The sequence below is a fragment of the Homarus americanus genome, unplaced genomic scaffold (assembly GCF_018991925.1).
Source record: "Homarus americanus isolate GMGI-L3 unplaced genomic scaffold, GMGI_Hamer_2.0 scaffold55640, whole genome shotgun sequence".
Taxonomy (NCBI): domain Eukaryota; kingdom Metazoa; phylum Arthropoda; class Malacostraca; order Decapoda; family Nephropidae; genus Homarus; species Homarus americanus.
In genome coordinates this window covers 3,408,836-3,435,015 of record NW_024713650.1, presented here as the reverse complement: position 1 = coordinate 3,435,015, position 26,180 = coordinate 3,408,836, and the positions used below count along the sequence as shown (strand labels likewise).

The following is a 26,180-nucleotide window of genomic DNA, read 5'->3' as shown; positions in this document are numbered from 1 at the left end:
GGTTCTCGAATAAAAAAGACTCCATATAATCATTATTTACAAGATAAACACGAGAGGAGAGAACTATAAACTTCCTGAAAACACACACAATGCCACTAGCGTATGTAATAATACCACTAGCGTACGTAATAATGCCACTAGCGTACGTAATAATGCCACTAGCGTACGTAATAATGCCACTAGCGTACGTAACAATGCCACTAGCGTACGTAACAATGCCACTAGCGTACGTAACAATGCCACTAGCGTACGTAACAATGCCACTAGCGTACGTAACAATACCACTAGCGTACGTAATAATGCCACTAGCGTACGTAACAATGCCACTAGTGTACCTAATAATGCCACTAGCGTACGTAATAATGCCACTAGTGTACCTAATAATGCCACTAGCGTACGTAATAATGCCACTAGTGTACCTAATAATGCCACTAGCGTACCTAATAAATTATTGATCTTCCTGTACTGTATTAGTAACCCTGTGGGAATATTCATAAGATCAGTTACTTAATGGGATGAAGATGATGAATGGAATAGGCAGGTAGATGGGAGGACAACATGACATTTAATATGGTACAGTCTCCCTCCATCACCAGAACGATCAATATACAGTATTATCTCTATTTAATGGACTATACGGAGAGGAAAGTCCATTACATATGCAACTTCCATCTAATGAATTGTAGAGAGATGAAAGACTGTTGTATTGAGGGTTCATTAAATGTGAAACCCTCCCCATGTAAGAATTATATGGTGCCTTATTGGAGGTTTCACGGTAAACCTAATCTAATCAGGCTTTATCGCCCCTCAAATAAAGAAATATCAAGTCAATAGAACAGCGACAATATCACCGTCCACCCAACAGAACAAGGCTTGAAAGAGTATCCATTTATATACAGTACAGTATATATATATATAAAGTATAAAAATCAAATAAAAATCAAATTTGGCCTGGACTTTATATCAGCAGAACAATACTTGGAGAATTTACATTAAATAACAACAAAAATTGTAATACCAGGCCAGGAAAAGACAAAACAATGGACGAAAGAAATAACAGGCGTGTGTAAAATAGACACCAAGACAAACACTAGTGAGAGTTACACTTTAATAAAACACTTTCTCCCAACATGTACAGCTCAAGTGACTACAGTAGCTCCCCCCCACCCCTTGTGACTGTCATAGGTGTACCCAAGATCCTCGCCACAACGGTGTTCTCACTGGTGGCCGAGACAACCCTGTTCCCTGCCTCAATACACACATTTGTCCTAAATAATATCTAGGTTTCTAAGACTAAAGTAAATTAATCTATAATTAAAAACTACATCAAGTGAGGTTAAGTTAAGGAACTCACCTCAACAGGGAAGACTATTCCTTCTTTGACGTGAAACTTCTTGACCTTGAAGCCCTGGCCCAGGTCAGCGGCGCGATACACAGCCCCCATGGCTGCAGCCTCGTCAGCATTTATGTTCTTACCCAATTCTTTCCCCCAAACGTCTTGTAATATTGCTTGTATTCGTGGAACACGTGTTGCTCCGCCAACGATGATGAACTGCAGAAAATAGTCTAGACTTAAAACATTACCAATAATACTGATTTTACATCAATGTCTGTACATAATGGTAAACTGTAAATTTGAACGGCTCCTTTTCCTTGTCTCAAAGTTATCTAAAGAAAAAATCCTAATTATTCAAAACCATTAAATCTGGCAAACAAACTTAAAATATCCAACCCTATATAAAACAGCAAGACAAAATTGAACAGATGAGCTGCTTGATTCATCCACCCTGGCTAGTATGTTAAAATTTGCATTCTACTTCTACACTTAACATGGAAACAAATTACCTGGAAATTCACAAATGAAATTTACCAAGGAAATAATATCCAGAGACGAGCGAGTGAATCACAAACCACATTTTATCTGCACGCTATCAGATCACAGGACATGGCTCCTGTTTTCACTACCTACCTGATCAATAGCAGAGATATCCATGCCGGCAGATATGAGAGCCCCATCAACAGGAGCGCGGACACGCTCAAACACATCAGCACATAGTCCCTCGAAATCTTCCCTCGTCACCATCAATTTGAAGTCTTCTTCATCCAAAACTCCTTCCACCTGCAGACAGAAAAAACCCATCTATTTATGTACATAAACACAGACGTACCAATATGCATATACGATCCACAAATACTCTGCCTCGGTAATCTTTGAGTACAAATAATATGGAAAGTCTCGAGAAAGTTACAACTGTTCGTAAAGAATATATATTTGTCAATAGGTTTGATATTTGTAAAACAAACAGTATTTCCAATAAGGTTAATTCCTCACCTGACTCAGATGGTCAGAGTTAGCAGAGAGGACCTTGGCCAGTCGCCCAGACTCCTTCAGCAACTTGGCCATCCCACGGGGAGACTTGAACACGTCATTGGTCGTCTTCTTGACCTCGTTGAACTTCTTGGCTAGATAATCTCTTAAACGCAGCTGCATTTCCAATCCTCCCAGAGAGCGGTCATAACTGTTAAAGTGTTTTTAAGTCTTCAAATGAAAATAAATCTTAACTAAGAGATGTAAGGTTGGCTGTGAAACACCAGGGGAGGCATTAGTCTTGGGGTGTTAACACTTTATAGAGAAAGAAAGGAAGCACAATACATGTACAGTAGCGCTGAAATAATGCCGCCTTAGTCTTGTGCTGAACTGTACTAAGATAAATGCAATTGGATCCATTTTTTATCTGATAAGTTACATATCATTTAGTATAGTTTACTTACCATGCATTAGGAACAATATAAGGTTTATGAAATGGCATTTTGATGAAGAACCCAACAACTCGAGCCAGTACACGACCAGACCACTTACCCTAGACCCAGGACAGTGACTTGTGGGTTGGTCTCCGAGTATCCTTTTTCCTTGGTCTTGATGGTCTGGTAGGACACGATCGTGGCCGAGGTAGACGAAGCCCCCATGTCGTAGAAGAGGATGTTCTGCGCCGTACCATTGATTTCCTTCCGGCGGAACATGCCGTAGTCGAGTGCCACCGCGGCATTACTCGACATCAAAGACAGAACCTGTGATGGTGGGCCAAGACAAACATTACTTATATATTTTGCTTATTTTCTTTCAAGGAAATATTTAATCATTATTCTGTATACTTAAAAGTCTTCCTCAGTACCAGAAAATCTTTCTACACACTTTTGCTTTCCTTTTATAATACCTTCCTCCCCTTCACCATCTACTATATGCTTGCTACAGTAACCTTCATTCCTATACAAACCTTTTCCTCAAACTGTCCAGGAAAGCCTCCCATAACGACGGTTCTACTAACGATGATTCATATTTAAGACCCTGGTTAACTTACGACCCAATTCAATTTACACCATTATTTTCTTTTTATTTATGAAGAAAATAGAATAAAAAGTAAAATAAAATTATATTTTCATATAAATAATAACTAAATCCCGACATGTATTAAACAAATAAAATAAACACTCTTTGTGCACGGAGGCTGCCGGGCTTGTGAGTGGTGACGCCAGCATCACTGGTATAAACAGTAGCAGCTGGCGGGCCTTTTGTTTTCACGCATCTGAACAGAAAAGGAGAAAAACTTTCTCAGGTTTCTTACAGCATTTTTGCATCCCTATTCAACAAGAGCAAGAGAGCAAGTGATGGTAGTGTTGTTTCAAAAGCTAATAGAAAGTGTCTAAGCTTAGCAGAGAAACTAGAGGTGTTAAAACGATATGAAAAAGGTGTGAGGCCTGTGGATATTATATGGAGCAAGCAATGAACATATCCCCCCTCACCCCCCGCAGGGTTAAATCGTGAAAAAAAAATAAACATGGCGGAAAAATAGGCGGACGATCTGGAACTTCACCCAGGGCCTAAGGGTTATCAGAACAATGCATTAAAATTTAAACAAACACAAATGACCTTTACATAAAGATGTATAATGAGAAAAGTAAGCAGCTGTGCAAGGTTCTTTTGACAGCTTTATTATTCGAAGGCCTAAACCATCAACTAAACTACTGTACATCAACTTCAGCATCATAAGCAGCTTCAACATCAACTTCAGGTTCAGTAACAGTTTCAGCAACAGCTTTATGGAAAGCTACAGCTTCAGCCAGAGTTGAACCTGATGACTTCATCACCCGAGTATAAACTCACAACATTGGCTGTCCAAATGTTTTAGATTTTACCACCATTGGTGAGTAGAATATTTGTTTTACATTCATTAGTGTTATTTAAAACGTATATGAGCAGTACTAAGTGGCACTTTCATATTCTTATGTAGAGAAATGACTGTTTCCACATTTACGCACTTAGAAAAATTGGAGTTCCTAATCAGTCTCGCTATTTTTCTTTACCATTAATGGTTACCTAGCTGCTTCCATTGTTCCATTTATTACCATTAATAACATTGCTTAAAACATATACACCTGGATTACATTTTACATTAATGAATTGTATTGTTCATTTCGCATATATAAAGATTAATTCAATCAAATACATATTCAGTAATAAACAATAATGAATCTTTTGTACATATTCTTAAAAAGATAAATGACTTTCCTTGAGTGCGCAAATATACGTTGGTGTTCCACTATCACTCTTTTTTCTTTAACATCAGCAGTTAGTTTTACTGTACATTAAATAAAGATAATTAAAACAAAATTTTTTTTACATTAATTTTACCACAGCAACAACAAGGGTCTTATGTTATTCAGTTTCAGGTGGATAACAGACATTACGGGTGTAAACACTGAAAACAATACCGTCCCATCTCCTCTTGTGTGACCATATCATTATTCATTATATTGTATAAGGTGCATTCAGAAACAGCATTTAAAGAATATAGTTTGCAATTTTCATTAATTGTATTGTTTTGGGGGAAAAGATGGTAAAAAGCCACACAAAAGATATGAAAAGTTCACACTGGGGAACGCATCCCATTATTATTGCTTTATTTTAATGGTAATTAATGATTCACGATACGATGATTCACCTTACACTGCAATATTGGAGGACACATTACCGGCGTTATTCGAGGCTTTACTGTACAGGTGTTAGGAAAAGTGCCTGTGGCCATGCAAGTTGTTCCTTGTCCTATACCTTCTACATACAGTAATACTGGGCATGGTATCCACTTCCAACATTTACTGTGGTCCTTTCCAATATTTACTTTAAGTAGAAAAGGGTAAAGAGCTGTATTTTTAATTATTGGAGGGAGACACAGACCTTCTAACACACTGCTCACGTCACAGTCTGACCAGTGTCTCGCCCACAACAAACACTCCTCAGGATTCATGTACCTCTATGTACATGTCATTAATGAACCTCTAACATTTAGCATTCCAAAGTGGTTCCTTACTGCCGATCACCGCTCCTCTCCCCTAGTCACCACACAGACCCTCCTCCAGCCCTCTCCTTATGGCCCAAATTTTATGTACAGTCAACCAAAGATGCACTGACCCCATCCTGGGTGTCTTACTCACAATTTTACCTGGCAATACTTAGTAAAGTAAGGCTGTACAGTATGTAATGAATTGGCAACAACAACAGCTGCCACAAGATTCTCATCCAATTTCCTTCATTATTTAAGTAAATATACAAACATTTGGAAACTTCTCTTGATCTAGAATAATGATGAATAGTTTATTATAAGAATGTTACCTTTGGTTTGTTTAATATTTATCCTGACGGTGATACAGCCAAAAAATAGATACACCAATCACAATCACTATTACATACAGCCTTATTTTGCAAGGTTTTGCCAGGTAAAATTGTGAGTAAGAGACCCAGGGTGGGGTCAGTGCATCTTTGGTTGATTGTACCTATCAGTGAGTGAGAACGTCAGGACTCGTGGTAGTGGCGGAGAGTACTGTACAATTATTTCCATATTTCCATCTGGATGCTTTTAGCTTAAACTAACAATGCCAGGAGACACGCTATAAACAGCCAAAAGTCACCCCCCAAGAAAAGCCAAGGTCCCAGAAGACAGGAAATGATCGAGACAGCGCTCCTAACTGCCAATGGTGAACGGCCTCATGAAAGCAAGTTGAAAAGTTTGCACTTTGTCCCTTGAATTTTATATAACTTGAAAGTGTCCACATACAGGTCACTATTTTGTACCTAAGCTAATTTTAAATCTACATCAATGCTTCACTTCACTAACAGTTGATTATAATGACTATCTTTACATTACAGTACAATACTTAAATATAATGTAGTGGGGGTAAAATCACCTGGCAAACTATAGTAAAGAATCAGCAAGAGTAATAATGTGTCTCAATGTCCTAACTACAACTCTTCACTCATGCAGACAGTACTGTACCTTCAGACAACAATATTAATACTAAACTAAACACAAAGGCAGCAAAATAAACCCACCAATATAAGAACTAACTAAATTGTACACATGATTAATTGTTACAGTAGAGTAGTCACCTTTTTAACTGCATATATAAAACAATTTCACACACTTGCCTTAAGCCCTGCCAGGTCAGCTGCTGTCAGTAGAGCTCTGCGTTCAGCCTGGTTAAAGAAAGCTGGGACGGTGATAACACAGTCCTTAATTCTCTGGTCAGTGTGAGCCACGGCAATATCCCGGGCATATTCCAACAGCTGGGCCACAAGCTCCTCCACCGTGTAAGTCGTGTCCCTGTGTAATGTACCGTATATATACAGTATATTATTAACTAGTGAAATACACGTGTCCCTCGACTTACCTAAGAATTCCATTACAGAAAACCATTTGGAGGTTGATCTTTAGTAAACCAGTTGATGCCTGTATTTACCATCTTGGAATCATGTACTGTAGTCTTTTTAACTACATATCATACAGTGTACAGGCATCTTTCGATTTACAAATGGCTTACAGGAATGGAACCCTTATAATCAAGAGCTTAGGATCAGAGAAGAAATTAGTAAAACAGAGATTCCATATAGCACGGCAGAGATGGTCAAGGAAGAGAGTCACATTTGGTTTCCCTCTACCACACACAAGCAACACCTTCTTTCCTAAGTGGATCCCTACACTGTAAACGAGAACACAAAGAGCTATATACACTATGATTACATATACAGTAATCAATCGGAAACACACGTAAAGAAATGCATTGCTTAAGAGGTGTAGGCTTGCTGGATACTGGAGGTCAAAAGCTAGAACACAGTAACCTGATCATCTACTGTACTCTACTGTACAGATTCCACGGTGAACGGAAATAAAGTCACAGGATAAAAAGTCACATGATTTGTACACATTGACAACACAATATATGATGGCATTCCACGTAGGTTAGGTTAGGTTAAGTTTTTTCCGTGCCTTTTTTTCTGACTTTCTTGCGACTTTTTTCCTGGATTCGATCTCTCTCACACACACACACACACTTACTTTTTGTCATCACCTGAAAATTAGTCCCCTTCCCCAGCTTATTTAACTCAATGATTAAACACCCTAATGCAACCTGTGTAGTTTAGGTTAGATTATTTTCAGTTTGGTTAGGATACCATTAAAAGGTGGTTAGGTTAGTATTAAGGTGGTTAATCATTAAGCTGAAATAAGCTGAGGGGGGCAAATCCTCAGGTGATCCTCTAGTCACCAAAACTAAACAGGAGTGAAGGTACTGTACTAACTCGTCGTATCTGAAGACCACAGTGTCCCTGCCAGGATCGGCCTCAATATTGTAGAAGGGGAACCTAGACTGGTACAACTTCACAATGGGGTTGTCCACTTTCTTCCCCAATAGGTCAAGCAAGTAGAAGAAATTGGTATGGGGAAAGCGAATGCCATTGGTCAACGCATCCTCTCCAAATGTCCGTTCGCCATTCCGGAACGCAATGGCCAGTGGCGTCTTTCTCTTGGATTCCCGATTGAGGGCTATTTCCATTGGCACTCCTGGCTGTAAGATGGGTTAATTAAATACTACACTGAACCCACCTACATGACTGAAGAAAGATCAGGTTTATCAATTAAAAAACATGTGTGGTAGCTATATTAAGTGCGAGTTATGATATTTAGTTGTCGTCTACAGTAACTTTCCCAACAACACCAAGTTGCATCCAGACTCGAACCACAATGACAATTTATCATCACTTTACGACAACGATGGCATAAATTTCGACGCACAGTGACTATGGCACAAATAAAACCAAAGATACTTACAGCAACCACAGCTACTTTCATCCACTCGGAGCCAAAGTCTATACTCATGATGGTGACGGCACTACATCCCCCCACCAGAGCCAGGAGGGCTATGAGGGATAACCCCGCCCGCCACCACACTCCAGTCAGCGCCATTGTATATCTAAGGGAGGAGACATGGTATAGTTAGTGCAGGAAACTGTCAACATTTTCTCTGCCGATTAATTGGTACAATACAGTATAACTTCTATTTAATGGACTATATGGAGAGGATAGTCCATTATATCGAGGGTTCATCAAATGTGAAACCAACTAATGAATAATAAGGAGATGAAAGTCCATTATATTGAAGATCTATTAGATGAGAGCTGCCTCCCCCCATCTCACGGACAAGATGGAGAGAGAAGTTCATTATATTGAGGTTTCACTGTACAGTACAACAATAAAGCTAAAAATTCATGTAATACCTTTTAGGATAACATCATTCTAATATTGTAGTGAAACAATTCCTTCAATTTAAAGACCGCAAGTCTTAAAATGGGAAAAACTACTCCCATTCCTCCCTGGTCCCTGAGCGAGACAAACACTCAATCAGTTACAGGTATCTGTTCTTTTTTAACCCCTGGTTCTTTTATTATCAATGCACTTAAACCTTACAAGGGGAAATACCTTTATGTACAGTTGCCAGCAAAAGTTCTCCCATAGAAGTGGGGAAAACTTTTGCTGGCAACCGTACCTAAAACACCAACCAGTGGAACTATTGTTTCGGTACTGTATATACATTAGTTATATTACCAGCGCTGTGTTTTTTCTTAATGTGTTGGGGGTGGTAGTGGTGTCAGGGGTGATTACAGGGGTGTCAGGGGTGATTATGGTGGCATGACATTTTAAATAAGGTCCAGTATACTGTAAACATTCCCAAAAATATGGAACAAAAAAGATTCGCAGACAAGCAAAATAACGCTTTCTTCCCTACAGCTACAAAGGTCTTGAACAAGTTACCCGTCCACATCAAAACTTGACAAACACTTCAGAGCTAAAACTAAATTCTACATGACAGATGAAACTACAGCAACAGGAGAGAGAATTTCTATATCATTAACCACAGAATGTTGTACTGTACAGTATTGTTGAAGTGATCCGTCAGCCTCAGACAGTCCAAGCACAATGAAGCATTTGTTATACATATTTCTTGAGAAATTATCAATTATTCCCATAGATATATCATTACTGATAAGTAAACAAGCCTGAGCAGAGAACCATACAGGAAATAGGCATCTGATGGCTTTATTGGCTATCCTTGGTCAAATTGCCTTACTGTTTACCATTGTTGTACTAGTACACCTGTTAGGTACAGTATGCTGTGTACAAATAAAATCGTATAACTGCAAAATCTATGTCTTTTAGCATCAATTCATTAACGTTAATTCATTTATGCGATATCAATTTTTTACACACTCACTTAACGTTAGTCAAAATTCAGTTTCACGATGAGGTGGAGCGGTGGCCTGTGAAATAGCAACACATCATTGTTATTAAGCTGTATATAACGTTGAAAAATCATTATAATACTCTGATGTGCTTTAGAAAAAAATACATAACACTTTAAAATATGACGTGAACATAGGGGTGGAGGCAGTGGGCTGTTGTTGCCACTCACCACACCAGCTTCCTCCCTGATGCTACACCTTGGCATACACAGAGCAGCAGACACACGTCTCGGAGTCAGCTGGATGACTGCCTGGTTGAACTGAGTAATGTCACCCAGAGGATGGCTCAAGTATGGAAAGAGCTATTTTGCACAAAAAATATGCAGTTCTATTTTAGGATACGCTATGTATCAATTTTATTGTTTATCATAGCAACTTTTTTCATTTTTGATGTATGCAATTTGAAATTTGTGTGAATTAGGCTGCCCTTGCACCCATCAAATTTTTCAACTCTGAGCTACATCATTTACATAATTTTTTTGTGTTAATAAATCAATCTTTTAGCTGCAAAACTCATTTAAAGGCAGGAATACTGTACTCGGTGTTTACGACTTTGTTGTTTGAATCTCCTGCTCACCCTCCGTGCTTCTCTGTTTAGCTATAATTTTGCTTAACATTAAGTTTTCAGGAAAAGGAACGGCGCTCAGAACTACCAACTGACGAAAAACCGATATGTAACAACTGATGCTGGGGTCTCCATGAACACTATCTGGGTTGAAGTTGAGTACGTGTACAGCATCAGCTAGATTTAAGTACACTACCTACATTACCTACTAAACATGTTACTAAACAAAGTGTAATTAAATTTAAGTGTAAGCAGTCCCCATTTTCCTCCATCACAAGATTCATCTATCACAAAAAGTGCAGTACAGTGTTAAAGTATACTGCTAACTTTACTTTTGTTTTTGGACGGGAATTTTCAGCAAAATGTTGGTTGAAACCACCTGGGGAGCAAGGGGGGGGGGGGTTACGCACAAATCAGAATTCTAGATAAGTGTAAGCTTCAAGCCTCATATGGTTCACAATTAGACAAGTCTTACTATACCAAACTACTGTAATTGCAAACTTTTATGACTATACAGTATAGCATTACTGAATAATTATTACTCTGATCATCCCACATACAAATTATGGTAACGTTTAATTTTGGCCATCCGGGGAATCTTAGGAATTTAACTATTGGTATCGGTAGTTTAGACAATTCTAAGACACTTCTTTGACATTTCCCTTGCAAAAGACTTGCATATGCCAGAGCCCCCAAGGTCAGAAGATTAGGTCAGGTCATTTGCGAAGGAAATGTTATAGAAGAAGTGTCTTAGAATTGTCTAAACTACCGATACCAATAGTTAAATTCCTATGATTCCCCGGATGGCTGAACTAAAATAAAATCCAAATTATGAGCAAACTTCTCCCTAATACCCATAAGTCACTGTACTTATGGGAATTAAAGATTTTATTTCTACTCTGCAATTGTTTTATCCTCCAGGAAATCTACACCCATTGGCAATGTTCTGCTGACAATTATTTATAGAAGGATTTTCAGCGACCGTTTCATACACAGCAATACTTCCAGTGACTGTCACATTACTATACGACTTATAGGAGATGAGATGAACTAACCTAACCTACCAGACCTTACCTAACAGATGTAGCTAAAGGAGCAGATGTTTAGTGAGTTCGCTCATTTTAGCCAGAAAATTGCACACATACACCTCTTGTACTGTAGCTCCATAAATTTGGAACGGTCATTGGAAGCATTGAGGGGTATATACTATAACTCAATAACTGGGTACATTCACATCCAAACAACAAAATGGAACCAGTGGGTGTTGTGGGTAGACGTCCATTAGCATTCAGTACAGGGGGAAAAAATTAACACAATTTACTTCTTGAAAATAATTCTGTTTCTTCTCGAGGCAAAAAATTTTACCACATAGAAGGGTACAACCTTTTTCACAAGGACAGGGAAGGTAGGAAGGGGGGAGGGGTCGCACTCTTCGTCAAGGATACATTAAAATGTTGTATTAATAATCAATAAAGGGTGAAATAGGAACCGAGTCTGTATGGGTAGAAATCACGGAAGGAAGAGAAAAACTAATTATGGGAGTGATTTACAGGCCCCCAAGTCTTGGGAAGGAAGCAGCTCAGCCCATATGGCAGGAAATGAGTAGGGCAGCAAAATATAACAACCTGTGCATTATGGGGGATTTCAACTTCAGAAATATTGACTGGGACAACATTGTAGGTGACTATAAATCTTAAGACTTCCTAGACGCAGTACAGGACAATTTTTTGAAACAACTAATTACAGAACCTACTAGAGGTGACAATATATTAGACATAGTATTAACAAATAAAGAAAATATTATCAGAGGTATCACAGTAGGGGAAGAACTAAGTGACAGTGATCACAGAGAAATATTTAAGGGAAAGGAAGAAGAGAAATTAAAGAATATCACTATCAGAAAAGAGGATGTTCTTAAGAAGATAAATAAACTAAAGAAGACAAAATCCCCAGGGCCGGATGAAATTTTCCCTCGAGTCTTGAAAGAGTGTAGGGAACAGATTAGCGGACCCCTCGTAAACTTATTTACAAAATCATTAGACACCGGAGTTATGCCAGACTTGTGGAAACAGGCAAATGTAGTACCCATATTCAAAAAGGGAGAGAGCATCAGCGTCAAATTACCGGCCGATCAGTTTGACGTCAGTAGTGGGGAAATTTCTTGAATCAATTATAGCAGATAACATCCGATCGCATTTAGAGAAAAGCAAATTAATCTATGACTCTCAACATGGGTTTACAAATGGAAAATCTTGTCTCACAAATCTGCTGACATTTTTTAGGAAAGTCTTCGAGGTAGTAGAGAATGACGAAAATTACGATGTTATTTACTTATACTTTAGCAAAGCATTTGACAGAGTACCGCATCAGAGGCTTCTGAGAAAAATTAAGGCTCATGGTATCGAGGGGAAAGTTTTAAATTGGATAAAATCATGGCTCACCGATAGAACAAAGAGGGTCAGCGTAGATGGTGTTAAATCCGAGTGGGGTCATGTAACCAGTGGGGTTCCCCAGGGGTCAGTACTAGGCCCACTCTTGTTCATAATCTACATAAACGATCTCGATACTGGGATCAGCAGTGACATAAGCAAGTTTGCGGATGACACCAAAATAGGGCGGCAGATTAATTCAGGGCAGAATGCAAATGCATTAAAGGAGGATCTAAATAAACTGCAGGGGTGGTCTGAAAAATGGCAAATGAAATTCAACACCAGCAAGTGCAGTGTACTTAATATTGGAAGAACAAATACTGTCAATATATACAGCCTTAACAACATCAACCTAGAGAAGTCGACTTGTGAAAGAGACCTAGGGGTACTTGTAAGCCCGGACCTACGGCCTAGAAAACAGTGCGTTAATGTTCGAAATAAGGCAAACAGAGTATTGGGTTTTATATCTAGAAGTGTAAGTGATAAGAGTGCAGAGGTCTTATTTCAACTATATCTTGCGCTAGTCAGGCCACACCTCGATTATGCGGTTCAGTTCTGGTGCCCCTATTATAGAATGGATATAAATTCACTAGAGTCGGTGCAGCGAAGAATGACGAAAATGATTCCGGGACTTAGAAACCTTCCATATCAGGATAGGTTAAAGAAACTAAACTTGCATTCCCTAGAAAGACGAAGAGTGCGGGGAGATATGATAGAAGTATTTAAGTGGGTGAAAGAAATCAATAAAGGGGATGTAGTGGACTTCTCCCCTACAACTGCGTAGCAGCTCACCACCTGCTATCGCATTCCAATGTGCCACCTTCCCTAGCAACCAACCAGATGTTACCGTATCTTAGCAACGAAACTATTCACCGGCTACTTCTCGGGTTTTCCCACCATGACTCATGGCGGCTGCTGCGGGGTATATAAGCTCTGTCTCTCCCTTGAGATTCAGTCTGACCAATCTTCTTGAACAAGCAACACTTCCTCCTCTGCCGCTGCCTGGCGACCCTCGCCTCTCCTCCGCCTGCCTGGCGGTCCTCGCTCCCGCCAGCGAGCATGTCCTTCTCTGAGCTTCCTCACCAACCAACTCTCATTCTGCCCATTTTCCTGAACAAGCAACATCTCCTCCAGCAAGCTCCACGCTGTTAACATTTCATTCAACCAGGAGGCCAGCAACAGGCAACATCTTCTCTAACGAAGCTCCTCCACATCTACCTCCTTCAACACGCTACTCACCGCACGTCTCTATCAAGCAGCCCCTCACCACACAGCACCTCCAGCACCAGACTGTCTATCATATAATTTATATATTATACAAGAAAACCACATTAGATTTTCCTTCCATCCTGAGTGCTAGACGACATTAATATCTCGATACCCCTACAGGGATATAGATAAAGTTCTTATAATATCCGAGCAGGATAGGAATTCGGAGCAACGGATTCAAGTTGGATAAGTTTAGGTTTAGGAGGGAGATAGGAAGGAACTGGTTTACAAATAGGGTGGTGGACGAGTGGAACAAGCTTAGCAACTTTGTAGTAAGTGCTGGAATGCTGGAAAGTTTCAAAGGGAGGCTGGATAAATTCATGGATGATAGAGTGGTAGTAACTCTCAACAGGAGCTGCCATGCACAGGCCAACCGGCCTATTGCAGACTCCTTATTTTCTTATGTTATTATTTCCCCAAAAGGTACTGTACTAGTAAATGGAGAATAAACTGCTGTAATTATTCTAGTAAAGTGACAATGCCAAAATATGTTTTTACCCCAAGTAATATTACAGAAAATCCTTAGGTAACACACAAATTCACACTGGTTAGGTTAGGTTATGTCGGAACGGGCTCGGTAACTAACATTGTATAGTCTGCCTACCACCTATGAGCATTAGGCTGCTATACCCTTAGACAGATATTTTACATACAGCTGCTGTACCTACAGTACAACCTGGGCCATTAATCTAACCAAGAGATGTAAGCTTAAACAATAGATATAAGCTTAAACAATAGATATTACCTTAATATATATAACCTTAAACAATAGATATAAGCTTAAACAATATATATAAGCTTAAATAGATATAAGCTTAAACAATATAAGCTTAAATAGATTTGTTTAAACAATAGATATAAGCTTATCTGAGACGTAAAATAAACCAAGAGATAAACTGAACATTAAAAGCTTACAGTACTTCCAATAGGGTCCTCAAGATTACCCGGATTTGTTCTCGTTGCAAGAGCTTAACAAAACCTTTACTGTATATTATGCAAAAATGTCCTCAATCTACAAATTCCCCATACATAAATCCGAGAATGATGTAAATGGCGGTGATAACAGTAATTAAAATAATAATCTTCCTCTTAAAACTGAACAGCTGATTTACTAGAATGAAATCTGTCACCTAATAAAAACATCATTACTCTCACTATCCTTAATTTAAAAGTAATAATCACCTATCCTATATGTGGTGGTGATGTTCCAGGTCCTCCAGGTCAAGTCACAGTACCAGGCGAGTGATAGTTGACGTGGATATAACTAAAACGTGGGTTAGTGTAGTAGCCGGGGTCCAGGTCACACAAGCCGCTACCATAACATGACTTGGTGTGGCGGCTCCTCATTGGTCCTCTGTCTACTGCCATATTGGTCGTATTTAATCATTATTTATTTTTCCTATATTACCTTCCTTATGTGGATTAATTAGATTACCAATGATATTTAAATATAATCTATAAACACATGGAATTATGAGATACGTTGTGTGTTATGTATTTATAATAAACCTCATTGTGAATCAACACGTCACCTGCCATAGTGCTTATTTCATCATATTTTTATTTTTTTCTCTCATTCATACTTATAGACTAATAAAAATACTATCTATAATTTTACATAAGCTAGATATATTAGGAATCTAAAGTAAAGGTTATGGATAATCAATTTAACCTGATCCTGTATCAATTATAGTTCTCTGCCATGATATTAACTTTATTTAACTATTTCTTCATCTAATTTGCCTTACCTTGTTTAATTATAATATCAATGAAGAATTTTTAGCATTTAGAGTGACCGAGAATTACATTATAAGTAGTTGGTTTAGTACTAATGATGATTTCTCCGTAATTTCACTCTTCAATTTTAATGCTAGCCAAAATAAATACAATCACCTGAAGATTAGCCACCCAGCTTATTTTATCTGAAGATTAGCCACCCCAGATTATTTCATCTGAAGATTAGCCACCCCAGATTATTTCATCTGAAGATTAGCCACCCCAGCTTATTTTATCTGAAGATTAGCCACCCAGCTTATTTCACCGAATATTGTGGATCCCAGTGCTGTACCTTATTTCACCGAAGAGATACCCCAGCTTATTTCACATGATGATTAAAGAAGTTAACCTAATAAAACCTTACCTCATTGACCTAACTTAACCTAACTTAGCTTTAACCTTACTAAAGCTTTCCTAAACTAATATAATCTAACCAGTCAGGTCGCGTTAAGATGTTTAATAATCAGGTGAAATAAGCTGGGGTGTCTAATCTTCAGGTCCTCCAATTAGACTAATAAAGATGAATGTACTGTACTACATATTAAATAAATTTGGGGAAATGCAAACAATAATATATTTTTTACCTACACTAAACCTGACCTAACATAACCTATTCCTTAACTAAATTCAATGTCAAATAATTTAATTTAAAAATTTTTCATAACTATTTTTAAACTAACCTAACTCAATATAAGTTATTTTGAATTAATACAGGAACCTAATCTAACTTAACCTAATCTAATTCTTAACTAAATTCAAAATAAAATCAAATAAATTAATCATTTTTCACGCGTTATTTGCCCAACTCTATCGAATAAAAGTTAGCTGGAGTCATTCAAGCAGTGCATTAGAACCAACCTCACTAACTTGTTCCTATTTCAAATCTGTAAAAATTACCTCGGGTCTGTATCTGAGTGCCAAGTCTTCTGATTTTCAACTCTCCATATCTCGGTTATGGGTGAAATACATTAAAAGTGTCACAGGTGAAAATCGTCCTCATTTTGTCTGAACTTATTATTTGAAAAAAAAAATCACGATCAAATTGTGTCTTTTATTATAAATTAGCCATAGTAGTGACATTGCGGGCCAGAACAGACATATAGGCAGGGGCCTACAGTTAATTATTTACTAAAAATGCGGCGTAGAGGAATGATATGGCCAAGTTCCAGAGACCTTTTTTTTTATTATTTTTTTTTTTACAGGGATTAGCCCACCCGGGCACAGGTCACTGACCTACATCGGGGCCTGGGGGGCGAAAAATATACTGTAATAATAATAATAATAATAATAATAATAATAATAATAATAATATTAATAATAATGATAATAATAATAATAATAATAATAATAATAATAATAATAATAATAAAAATACTACTACTACTACTAATAATAATAATAATAATAATAAAGAACCATAAAAAAAGATTAAAAGTGAGAAACAATATATGTATGTTGTGTTGTCAGTGGTAAGAGAAACAATTGAGACCCTGCAACAAAAACCACACTTAAAACTTATCTGAACGTGGCATTTTGGGTCTGAAGAGGCCATTCTTTCTACTACCTCCGACTGCAGCGGTGAGTTTGAAACTAGTGACTCTAAACTTTTATTACAACTTATATAAATCGTATCATTCTACCTAACATGACAGTGTATTTCTTGTGTTTACCCAGAGCCGTCAACTAGTCCATTGTCAACTCTTGGAATAATCTACCAGTGTTGTGACGGCACCGAATGTCAGCTCTTTCAAGATCAGACTTAATCAACACTGCCTGAAGGAGGTACAGATACTTTCAGGAGCCAGTGTGTTATATATTACTGTGCAAAGCGATCCCATCTTCGTCGCCATATTCTGTGGTGTCTTCATTTCTTAAGGCTATTTATGTAGGAGAGATTGAGGCACAGTCGTCTAAATCCCATGTCTAGTTCCTGCTCTCGATTACAGTGAGTCTCCATAAAAATCCACCTCCCTACAGAGTCTACATATAAATAATCAACATTTAAACTAAATAAATACAGTTGTTGCTGTAATAATATAAACTATTCCTTTAAACAATTATTTGTTCAGTAATATAGAACACAGTGCATGCCCAGTACTTGCTAACAGTGCGTAATAGAAACGTGACCGACCGCTCAAGCGGCTAACGAGTCTATCAGTGGTGAAGAGATATAAAAGGTCCGTGAAGAGGATAAAGTAACATACAAGCTTTCGTTTTCTCTGGGAAGTGAGGCCGAGAGAGAACGAAAGCTCATACTCATGTAATTATACTTTACGACAAATTACATCAGGATAAACTTGTATAATATACCATTGTGGAAATGACCTGTTCACTTCAGATTAGTATGGCTAGGTTGCGCACTAATCTATTGGCTATTGACATAGCAGTTTATTTTATTTCAATAAAACGCATAACGAATGATAATGTACTGTGTTGTAGTTATTTAACAAATAAAAGTCACGTGACCTTACGTTTAGTATAGATTATTGTGGTAAATAAAACATTTGGTTGCTACATCCAAGCTTTACTTGACTCATTTCACTACATATCTGAAATAACACAAAAGCAAATGTTGTGTGATGAAGGGCGCCAGGCGCGGGTCGGGTCGGGTCGTGTCTGTAACAAAGCGTGTTCGGCATTCGGGCCTTCGTTGTTGAGCTGCAGAAATTGGACAGAGATTACATCAGATCATCAAGTTCGTCTTAGTGCCAACTAGTGCCAACTTGCCCCAGTTGGCACCAGTCACCATATCATGTTGTCATTCAGATTTAACTGTTACCAAGTTCAGGATAAGGCCAGGCCAAGATGCAAATATTACAAGGGAAAATGCGATGGGATGAGGGAAGAGATGAAGGGTATCCACTGGCCTAACTCATTAAGGCACAAGAACACAGACACTACGCTCAATATCATAACTAATAAAGTGACCCATTTGATCAATAAATGTATACCCAAGACCAAACCCAGTGCCTTTAGGAATATGAGGGGATCCCTACACATGAACCATGCGGCGGTCGACAAGGTTAAGAAGAAAACCCAGATATTCAAGACGTGGGTTTGGTCAAATGATGAGCAAGAAGGAGGATGTATGTAAGAGCCAGAAACCAAGCAAAGATGGAATGTGGAAGGGCTGAAAATGAGTTCCAGAGGCTGGTTGCAAGCGAGGTCAGGTCAAACCCAAAGACGTTTTACCGCTATGCAAAGTCGAAATTAAAAATGCGAGTAGGAGTATCAGACCTGAGGCTTGAAGATGGTAGTTACGCAGATTCTGACCAGGATAAAGCTGAGGCATTGAACAGCTTCTTTTCCTCGGTGTTCACAGGAGAGGATGCAATTAACCTTCCTGCATTTGAGGACAGACGGTTCGACACAGCACTGACACACATTGTGTTCACAGAAGAGGGTATTAGAAATAAACTGTCAAAGCTAAAGGTTCATAAAAGTCCCGGCCCTGACATGGTGCATCCTAGAGTGCTAAGAGAGTTGTGCAACGAGCTTGCCGAGCCCCTGAAGATCCTGTTCTGTAAATGCCAGGATGAACAAAAGGTCCCCAGTGATTGGAAAATGGCTTATGTGAGTCCTATCTTCAAGAATGGCGATCGTCACTCCACGAACAACTATAGACCGGTGAGCCTGACCAGCATAATATGTAAGGTACTTGAGAGTATTATCAGAGATGCCGCAATGGAACATCTAATACGAAACAACCTTGTAAAGGATTGCCAACACGGTTTTATGCAGGGGCGCTCCTGCTTAACACAATTGCTCAAGTTATTGGGTTGTTGGGTTATGAGATGTTGGTTCACACTCAGGATGGGATGGAGAAAGGAAACTCACAATGTGCTCTCTGTATACATGTTGTATTGGATGTGCAATGCAGCTTGGTGCTGGGTAGGCAGCATGGTTACAAGCGTGATGTAGAGAGAGCTGGTTGGTGAGGGTGCCCAGAGGAGGACCAGCTTGTAGGTCGCCATGGTCGCCGGCTGGAGGCAGGAGCGAAGGAGGAGGTGTTGAGAGATGTTGCTTGCTGGTGGCTGTAGGTAGAAAGAGGTAGGTCACCACGAGGTGAGGTCTTATATAGCGGAGGTAGGCGTGGCTTAATAGTTGACCTCCGTCATGTAAGGCGGCGCTGGTCGCTGACCTAGACCACGAGGGCAGGCCAGTGGAATCGTGGGGTCGGCTAGGCAGCGACAAACAGCGTTTGTAGGGGAGGAATCCACTACAGGGTAATTGGACCCATATTCTGGAACGGGGTGGTAATATCGACAATATTTACCTAGATTTTGCCAAGGCTTTCGACAGTGTACCCCACGAAAGGCTGAAAATCAAACTGGAAGGGTACGGAATTCGGGGAAATGTCCTAGCGTGATAGAAGACTTTCTACATGACCGCAAGCAGTGTGTGGTGACAGTGCCGGATTAACCATGAGGCACTTGAGGCACTGGCCACATTCCCCCCGACTCTAAGGGGCCCCAAATCCAACATTCTCGAAGTTGAAGCATATAAAATATGAACTTCGTTCAACGATGTCTTAGCAACTTCTCAATTTTCTGTCTCTTAAGAACATTGAATGTGTTATTTTGCAGACGCTTAGTATTGATGAAATCATTGATAAATTGTAGTATATTTTGTTCTTGCTATATATATATATATATATATATATATATATATATATATATATATATATATATATATATATATATATATATATATATATATATATATATATATATATATATATATATACCTTGAGGGTAGGGGGCCCCAAGCTGATCTGTGCCTCAGGCCCCTATTAAGTGCCCTGTGTGGTGATTAATGGCACGAAATCATCATCCGTACCTGTCACAAGCGGGGTACCACAGGGCAGTGTGTTGGGCCCGCTGTTGTTTGTTTGTTTCATAAATGACATGCCTGACGTTGTACACTCCTCCATACAAATGTTTGCCGATGACGCCAAGTGATTTCGGGATATCAAGAACCAAGCGGACTGTGAAGAGCTGCAGAAGGACCTCTGTGGGCTCCAAGAATGGTCGAAGAAATGGCTGCTGAGATTCAATGTCACGAAGTGTAAGAGGATGCACCTGGGGCGTACCAACGATAAAGAGGCGTATCATATGTCCCAATGGGATGAAGAAACTGCACTATTTGAGACTGAATGTGAGAAGGACCTAGGTGTGTGTGTTGGCAATGAGCTGAAGTCCTTGGGCCATTGCGAGAAGAATGTAAATCAGGCAAATAAATTATTGGGTCTTATAAGAAGGTCGTTCAGAAATCTAGACGGTCCGTCCCTCGTAACGATTTTCAAGAGTGAAGTGCTTCCCCATCTGGAGAATTGTCACCCTGTCTGGTCCCCGAGATATGGTAGGGACTGTCAGTTGGTTGAAAATGTTCAAAGGAGGGCCACCAGACTGGTGCCTGCACTTCGGCACCTCAGCTACCCTAAGAGATTGGAGCGCCTGAACTTGCCTAGCTTATACTACAGACGGGCAAGGAGTGACCTAATTGAAGTGTATAAGCATCTCAAGGGGCACTACTCAGTCGAGTGTCCTTACTTGGCGCTGGCGGACGCTCGCCCTACAAGGGGTCACAACTCAAGATTGAAGAAGCTGCAAGTCCAGAAAACTGTGAGGGCAAACTTTCGGAGTGAACTCTTGGATCAATCTACCGGAAAGTGTTGTGACGGCACCGAGTGTGAGCTCTTTCAAGACAAGACTTGACCAACACTGGAGCAGGTTCAGGTACATTCAGGAGCCGGTGCATGCCCAGTACTTGCCATCAGTGCGTAACAGAGACGTGACCGATCGCCCAAGCGGCTAACGAGCCGATCAGTGGCGAAGAGGATAAAAGTAAAGTAAGAATTCAAGGAGGAAACAACAATGAACATAATATAATATAACATGGTGGTTTTATCCGAATAATGAAATAAACTAAAATGATACTTACAAACAAGAACAAAATAATATTACAATATTTTCCATAATGATATTTTAAAAAATATCACAATCATCCTTCCTAGAAAATGTACACTAGCAGTACGTAAACACAGCAGTGTACGGGAACGCGCAGAGGGGAGGACGGGTAGGCGATAATGGCAGAAGATTAATGGAAGAAAATAGAGAAATATTTGGCATGCACTGTCTCCATTATGATACGTTTGCGACGGTAATGTAATAGAGGAAAATTACCTTAGAATTTGACGTCTTTTTCGAATATGATAATAGATTTGGGGTAGGAAAGTTGTGTGCACTAATGGAAAAATACAAAAAATTCTATTTATGCAAGGTTATACTCAGGTGTGACAGCAGATGATGAACCTAAAAAATAAATTGCTTATTAAGCAGCTTTACTTTAATAATGGACAAAGATCTGGACCAGGCTTGACATCATCATCCAATTCCAGCAGAAAGAATATACAAAGAAATAAAATGATTTCGAAACAAAAGATATGAAGTGAAATTGGTTTAAGATATCCGTCGGGGCAAACGGTGGCCTGTTGGTCTAGGGGTATGATTCTCGCTTAGGGTGCGAGAGGTCCCGGGTTCAACTCCCGGACAGGCCCAGCTGCTTTTATAATTTTTTTTCTTTTTAAATTGTACATACTGTAACTTTGAACTTCATGACCGCAAAATGCCTACGTTTTGACGAGCGGCCTTGATGGTATGGAGGTATGATTCTTGCCTCTTGAGCGAGAGGTTCTGGCTTTACTAACAGATAGTCCAGATTTAATAATTATCTGAAAATGAGTACTGTAATCAGTTACATCATGCAATTTCCAGGACCACGTATTGTCTGCCACTTGGTCTCGGGGTGTTTTGAGTGTGAGAGGTCCCGGGGGCTAGCCCTGGACGGGGCTGCCAAATAGGCCGCTTACCGACGATCCTGCCTATCCATATTAATAAACCCCTTACGCTGGAGAGAAGTTATATGGGGTCACTTCAGTGGTTCAATGGCTAAACGAAGTGCTTTGAGCCAGAACCTCTCATGTACAAGAAAAATTTCTGCAGGATAAAAATATCCATAAATTACTTTTGTCTCAAGTGGTGATAGGTGACGTGTTCATCTGAAATTTATGCATGGACAATAACTTTTTCATACGAACAATCATGCAAAACAATTTTCCCAATTTTAATTTATTTTTAATGATTACTAAGTACGGACAAGAGGGAACAGCTAGTCCTTGACCCAAGAAGAGGCGCCTAATATATACATAATTACCGTATATACGTACGGTATATATCTGACCACATTCCACACAGGGAGGTGAATTGCGCCAACGAGGCAGCTGCTGAGTATTCAAACCTACAATACTCACCACACAGAAAACTCTTAAGAAATACAATACTCACCACACAGGAAACTCTTAAAACCTACAATACTCACCACACAGGAAACTCTTAAAACCTACAATACTCACCACACAGAAAACTCTTAAGAAATACAATACTCACCACACAGGAAACTCTTAAAACTTACAATACCCACCACACAGGAAACTCTTAAAACCTACAATATTCACCACACAGGAAACTCTCAAAACCTACAATATTCACCACGCAGGAAACTCTTAAAACTTACAATACCCACCACACAGGAAACTCTTAAAACCTACAAGACTCACCACGCAGGAAACTCTTAAAACCTACAACACTCACCACACAGGAAACTCTTAAGACCTACAATACTCACCACATAGGAAACTCTTAAAACCTACAATACTCACCACACAGGAAACTCTTAAGACTTACAATACTCACTACACAGGAAACTCTTAAAACCTACAATACTCACCACGCAGGAAACTCTTAAAACCTACAATACTCACCACACAGGAAACTCTTAAAACTTACAATACTCACCACACAGGAAACTCTTAAAACCTACCTAAAACTCTACAATATTCACCACACAGGAAACTCTCAAAACCTACAATACTAAACTCTTAAAACTTACAATACCCACCACACAGGAAACTCTTAAAACCTACAAGACTCACCACGCAGGAAACTCTTAAAACCTACAACACTCACCACACAGGAAACTCTTAAGACCTACAATACTCACCACATAGGAAACTCTTAAAACCTACAATACTCACCACACAGGAAACTCTTAAGACTTACAATACTCACTACACAGGAAACTCTTAAAACCTACAATACTCATCACGCAGGAAACTCTTAAAACCTACAATACTCACCACACAGGAAACTCTTAAAACTTACAATACTCACCACACAGGAAACTCTTAAAACCTACAATACTCACCACACAGGAAACTCTTAAGACCTACAATACTCACCACACAAGAAACTCTTAAAACCTACAATACTCACTACACAGGAAACTCTTAAAACTTACAATACTCACCACACAGGAAACTCTTAAAACCTACAATACTTACCACACAGGAAACTCTTAAGACCTACAATACTCACTACACAGGAAACTCTTAAAACTTACAATACTCACCACACAGGAAACTCTTAAAACCTACAATACTTACCACACAGGAAACTCTTAAGACCTACAATACTCACTATACAGGAAACTCTTAAAACTTACAATACTCACCACACAGGAAACTCTTAAAACTTACAATACTCACCACACAGGAAACTCTTAAAACCTACAATACTCACCACACAGCAAACTCTTAAAAGCTACAATACTCACCACACAGGAAACTCTTAAGACCTACAATACTCACCACACAGGAAAATCTTAAAACCTACAATACTCACCACACAGGAAACTCTTAAGACCTACAATACTCACCACACAGGAAACTCTTAAAACCTACAATACTCACCACACAGGAAACTCTAAGACTACACACACTACTACACAGGAAACTCTTAAACTTACAATACTCACCACACAGGAAACTCTTAAAACCTACAATACTCACCACACAGGAAACTCTTAAACCTACAATACTACCACACAGGAAACTCTAAAACTTACAATACTCACCACACAGGAAACTCTTAAAACCTACAATACCTACAATACTACACCACACAGGAAACTCTTAAAACCTACAATACTCACCACACAGGAAACTCTTAAGACCTACAATACTCACCACACAGGAAACTCTTAAAACCTACAATACTCACCACACAGGAAACTCTTAAAACATACAATATTCACCACACAGGAAACTCTTAAGACCTACAATACTCACCACACAGGAAACTCTTAAGACCTACAATACTCACCACACAGGAAACTCTTAAGACCTACAATACTCACCACACAGGAAACTCTTAAAACCTACAATACTCACCACACAGGAAACTCTTAAAACCTCACGACTTCCTGGAAAACGTTCACCTCTGCCGTGACCAGGATTCGAACCTGGGTTATTGCGGCCACAACGCAATGTACTAACCACTATACGATCACGGCCACCGATGACGTACTACGGAACGTGTCCAATAAAATATTTGTTCACATTAAAATATTGTGGCCACTATAAATTTTGTTCACCTTGAATCTTATAACCAATGTTACCAGGACGACATGTTGTACCATTGTTTAGTACATCATCTACTGCCTGTATATTATTTGTGTACCTCACTGCTACTGTCCTGCACCCTGCAACTGTCCTGCACCCTGCTGCTGTCATGGACCCTCTTCCTGACGCACAGCCCCTGCTCCTGACCCAGACCCACACACCCCAGCAGGCGCATCTGAGGACTCTGTACCTGTTGCGAGGGAAGCACAACATTCATCGCCTCCACACCCCTCCTTCTCCCTCTTTTCTCCCACAGATCTCGTGTATCTAGACAGAGTTGCCCCCCACCCCCTAGCGGCCGGCTCATCCACGCCCTCGCCGTTATGTCCCACATGTGGCATGCACCGCCCGTTCTGCCTCACATGTGGCACGCAACTCTGCCAACCTCCAGCCTCCCGCCGCGCCCGGAGGGGAAGGGGAGTATTGTAGTGGATTCCTCCCCTACAAGCACCGAACCTTCTCGAATTCCCCAGCCTACGCCTCCAGCGCCGCCCACGGAGCGGGGGTCAACTATCTACCCACGCCTACCCCCGCCTTATAAGGCCTGACACCGCTGTGACCAGCCTCTTTCTACCCAGTGCCACCAGCAAGCAACACCTCCTCCTCCGCGCCAGCCGGGCGGCTGCCGCTCCCGCCAGTGACCTTGGCGTCCCTCAAGCTGCGTGTCCCTCCTCTGGGCACCCTCACCACCCAGCTCTCTCTACTCAACGCTTATTACCATGCTACCTACCCAGCAACAAGCTGCATCGTACACCCAATACAATATGTATACAGTGAGCACATTGTGAGTTTCCTTTCTCCATCCCATCCTGAGTGTGAACCAATACCACATACCCCTACATAACCAATCACCGATAACCTTTTACATTCATTCATAATTTTAACTACGTACTATAGTAAACAAACGGCCTTGAGTTGCCAGGTGTCTCGAGCAGTGTTCAAAGAATCTTGAACGCGACTACCTGAACCAGTGTTGGTCAAGTCTTGTTTTGA

General features: G+C 39.8%; 1 protein-coding gene and 2 non-coding genes across 3 annotated transcripts in view; 1 reads left to right on the top strand and 2 right to left on the bottom strand.

Moving 5' to 3' along the window:
- The window catches only part of LOC121874446 (hypoxia up-regulated protein 1-like), a 33,109-nt gene extending 17,879 nt beyond the window's left edge, over window positions 1-15,230 (bottom strand). The window contains exons 1-8 of the mRNA XM_042378566.1: window positions 15,074-15,230; window positions 8,160-8,301; window positions 7,631-7,896; window positions 6,482-6,656; window positions 2,861-3,069; window positions 2,333-2,519; window positions 1,970-2,119; window positions 1,355-1,552 (exon numbers count right to left, since the gene is read on the bottom strand). Coding sequence (XP_042234500.1) covers window positions 1,355-1,552; window positions 1,970-2,119; window positions 2,333-2,519; window positions 2,861-3,069; window positions 6,482-6,656; window positions 7,631-7,896; window positions 8,160-8,294 — 1,320 coding nt within the window. The 5' untranslated portion in view covers window positions 8,295-8,301; window positions 15,074-15,230. The remainder of the gene's footprint in view (window positions 1-1,354; window positions 1,553-1,969; window positions 2,120-2,332; window positions 2,520-2,860; window positions 3,070-6,481; window positions 6,657-7,630; window positions 7,897-8,159; window positions 8,302-15,073) is intronic.
- A 6,924-nt stretch (window positions 15,231-22,154) lies between these two features.
- Trnap-agg lies at window positions 22,155-22,226 on the top strand. Its single transcript has one exon. It is a non-coding gene; the product is annotated as a tRNA-Pro (tRNA).
- A 2,780-nt stretch (window positions 22,227-25,006) lies between these two features.
- Window positions 25,007-25,078, bottom strand: Trnah-gug. The gene has a single exon. It is a non-coding gene; the product is annotated as a tRNA-His (tRNA).
- Window positions 25,079-26,180: the final 1,102 nt, after the last annotated feature.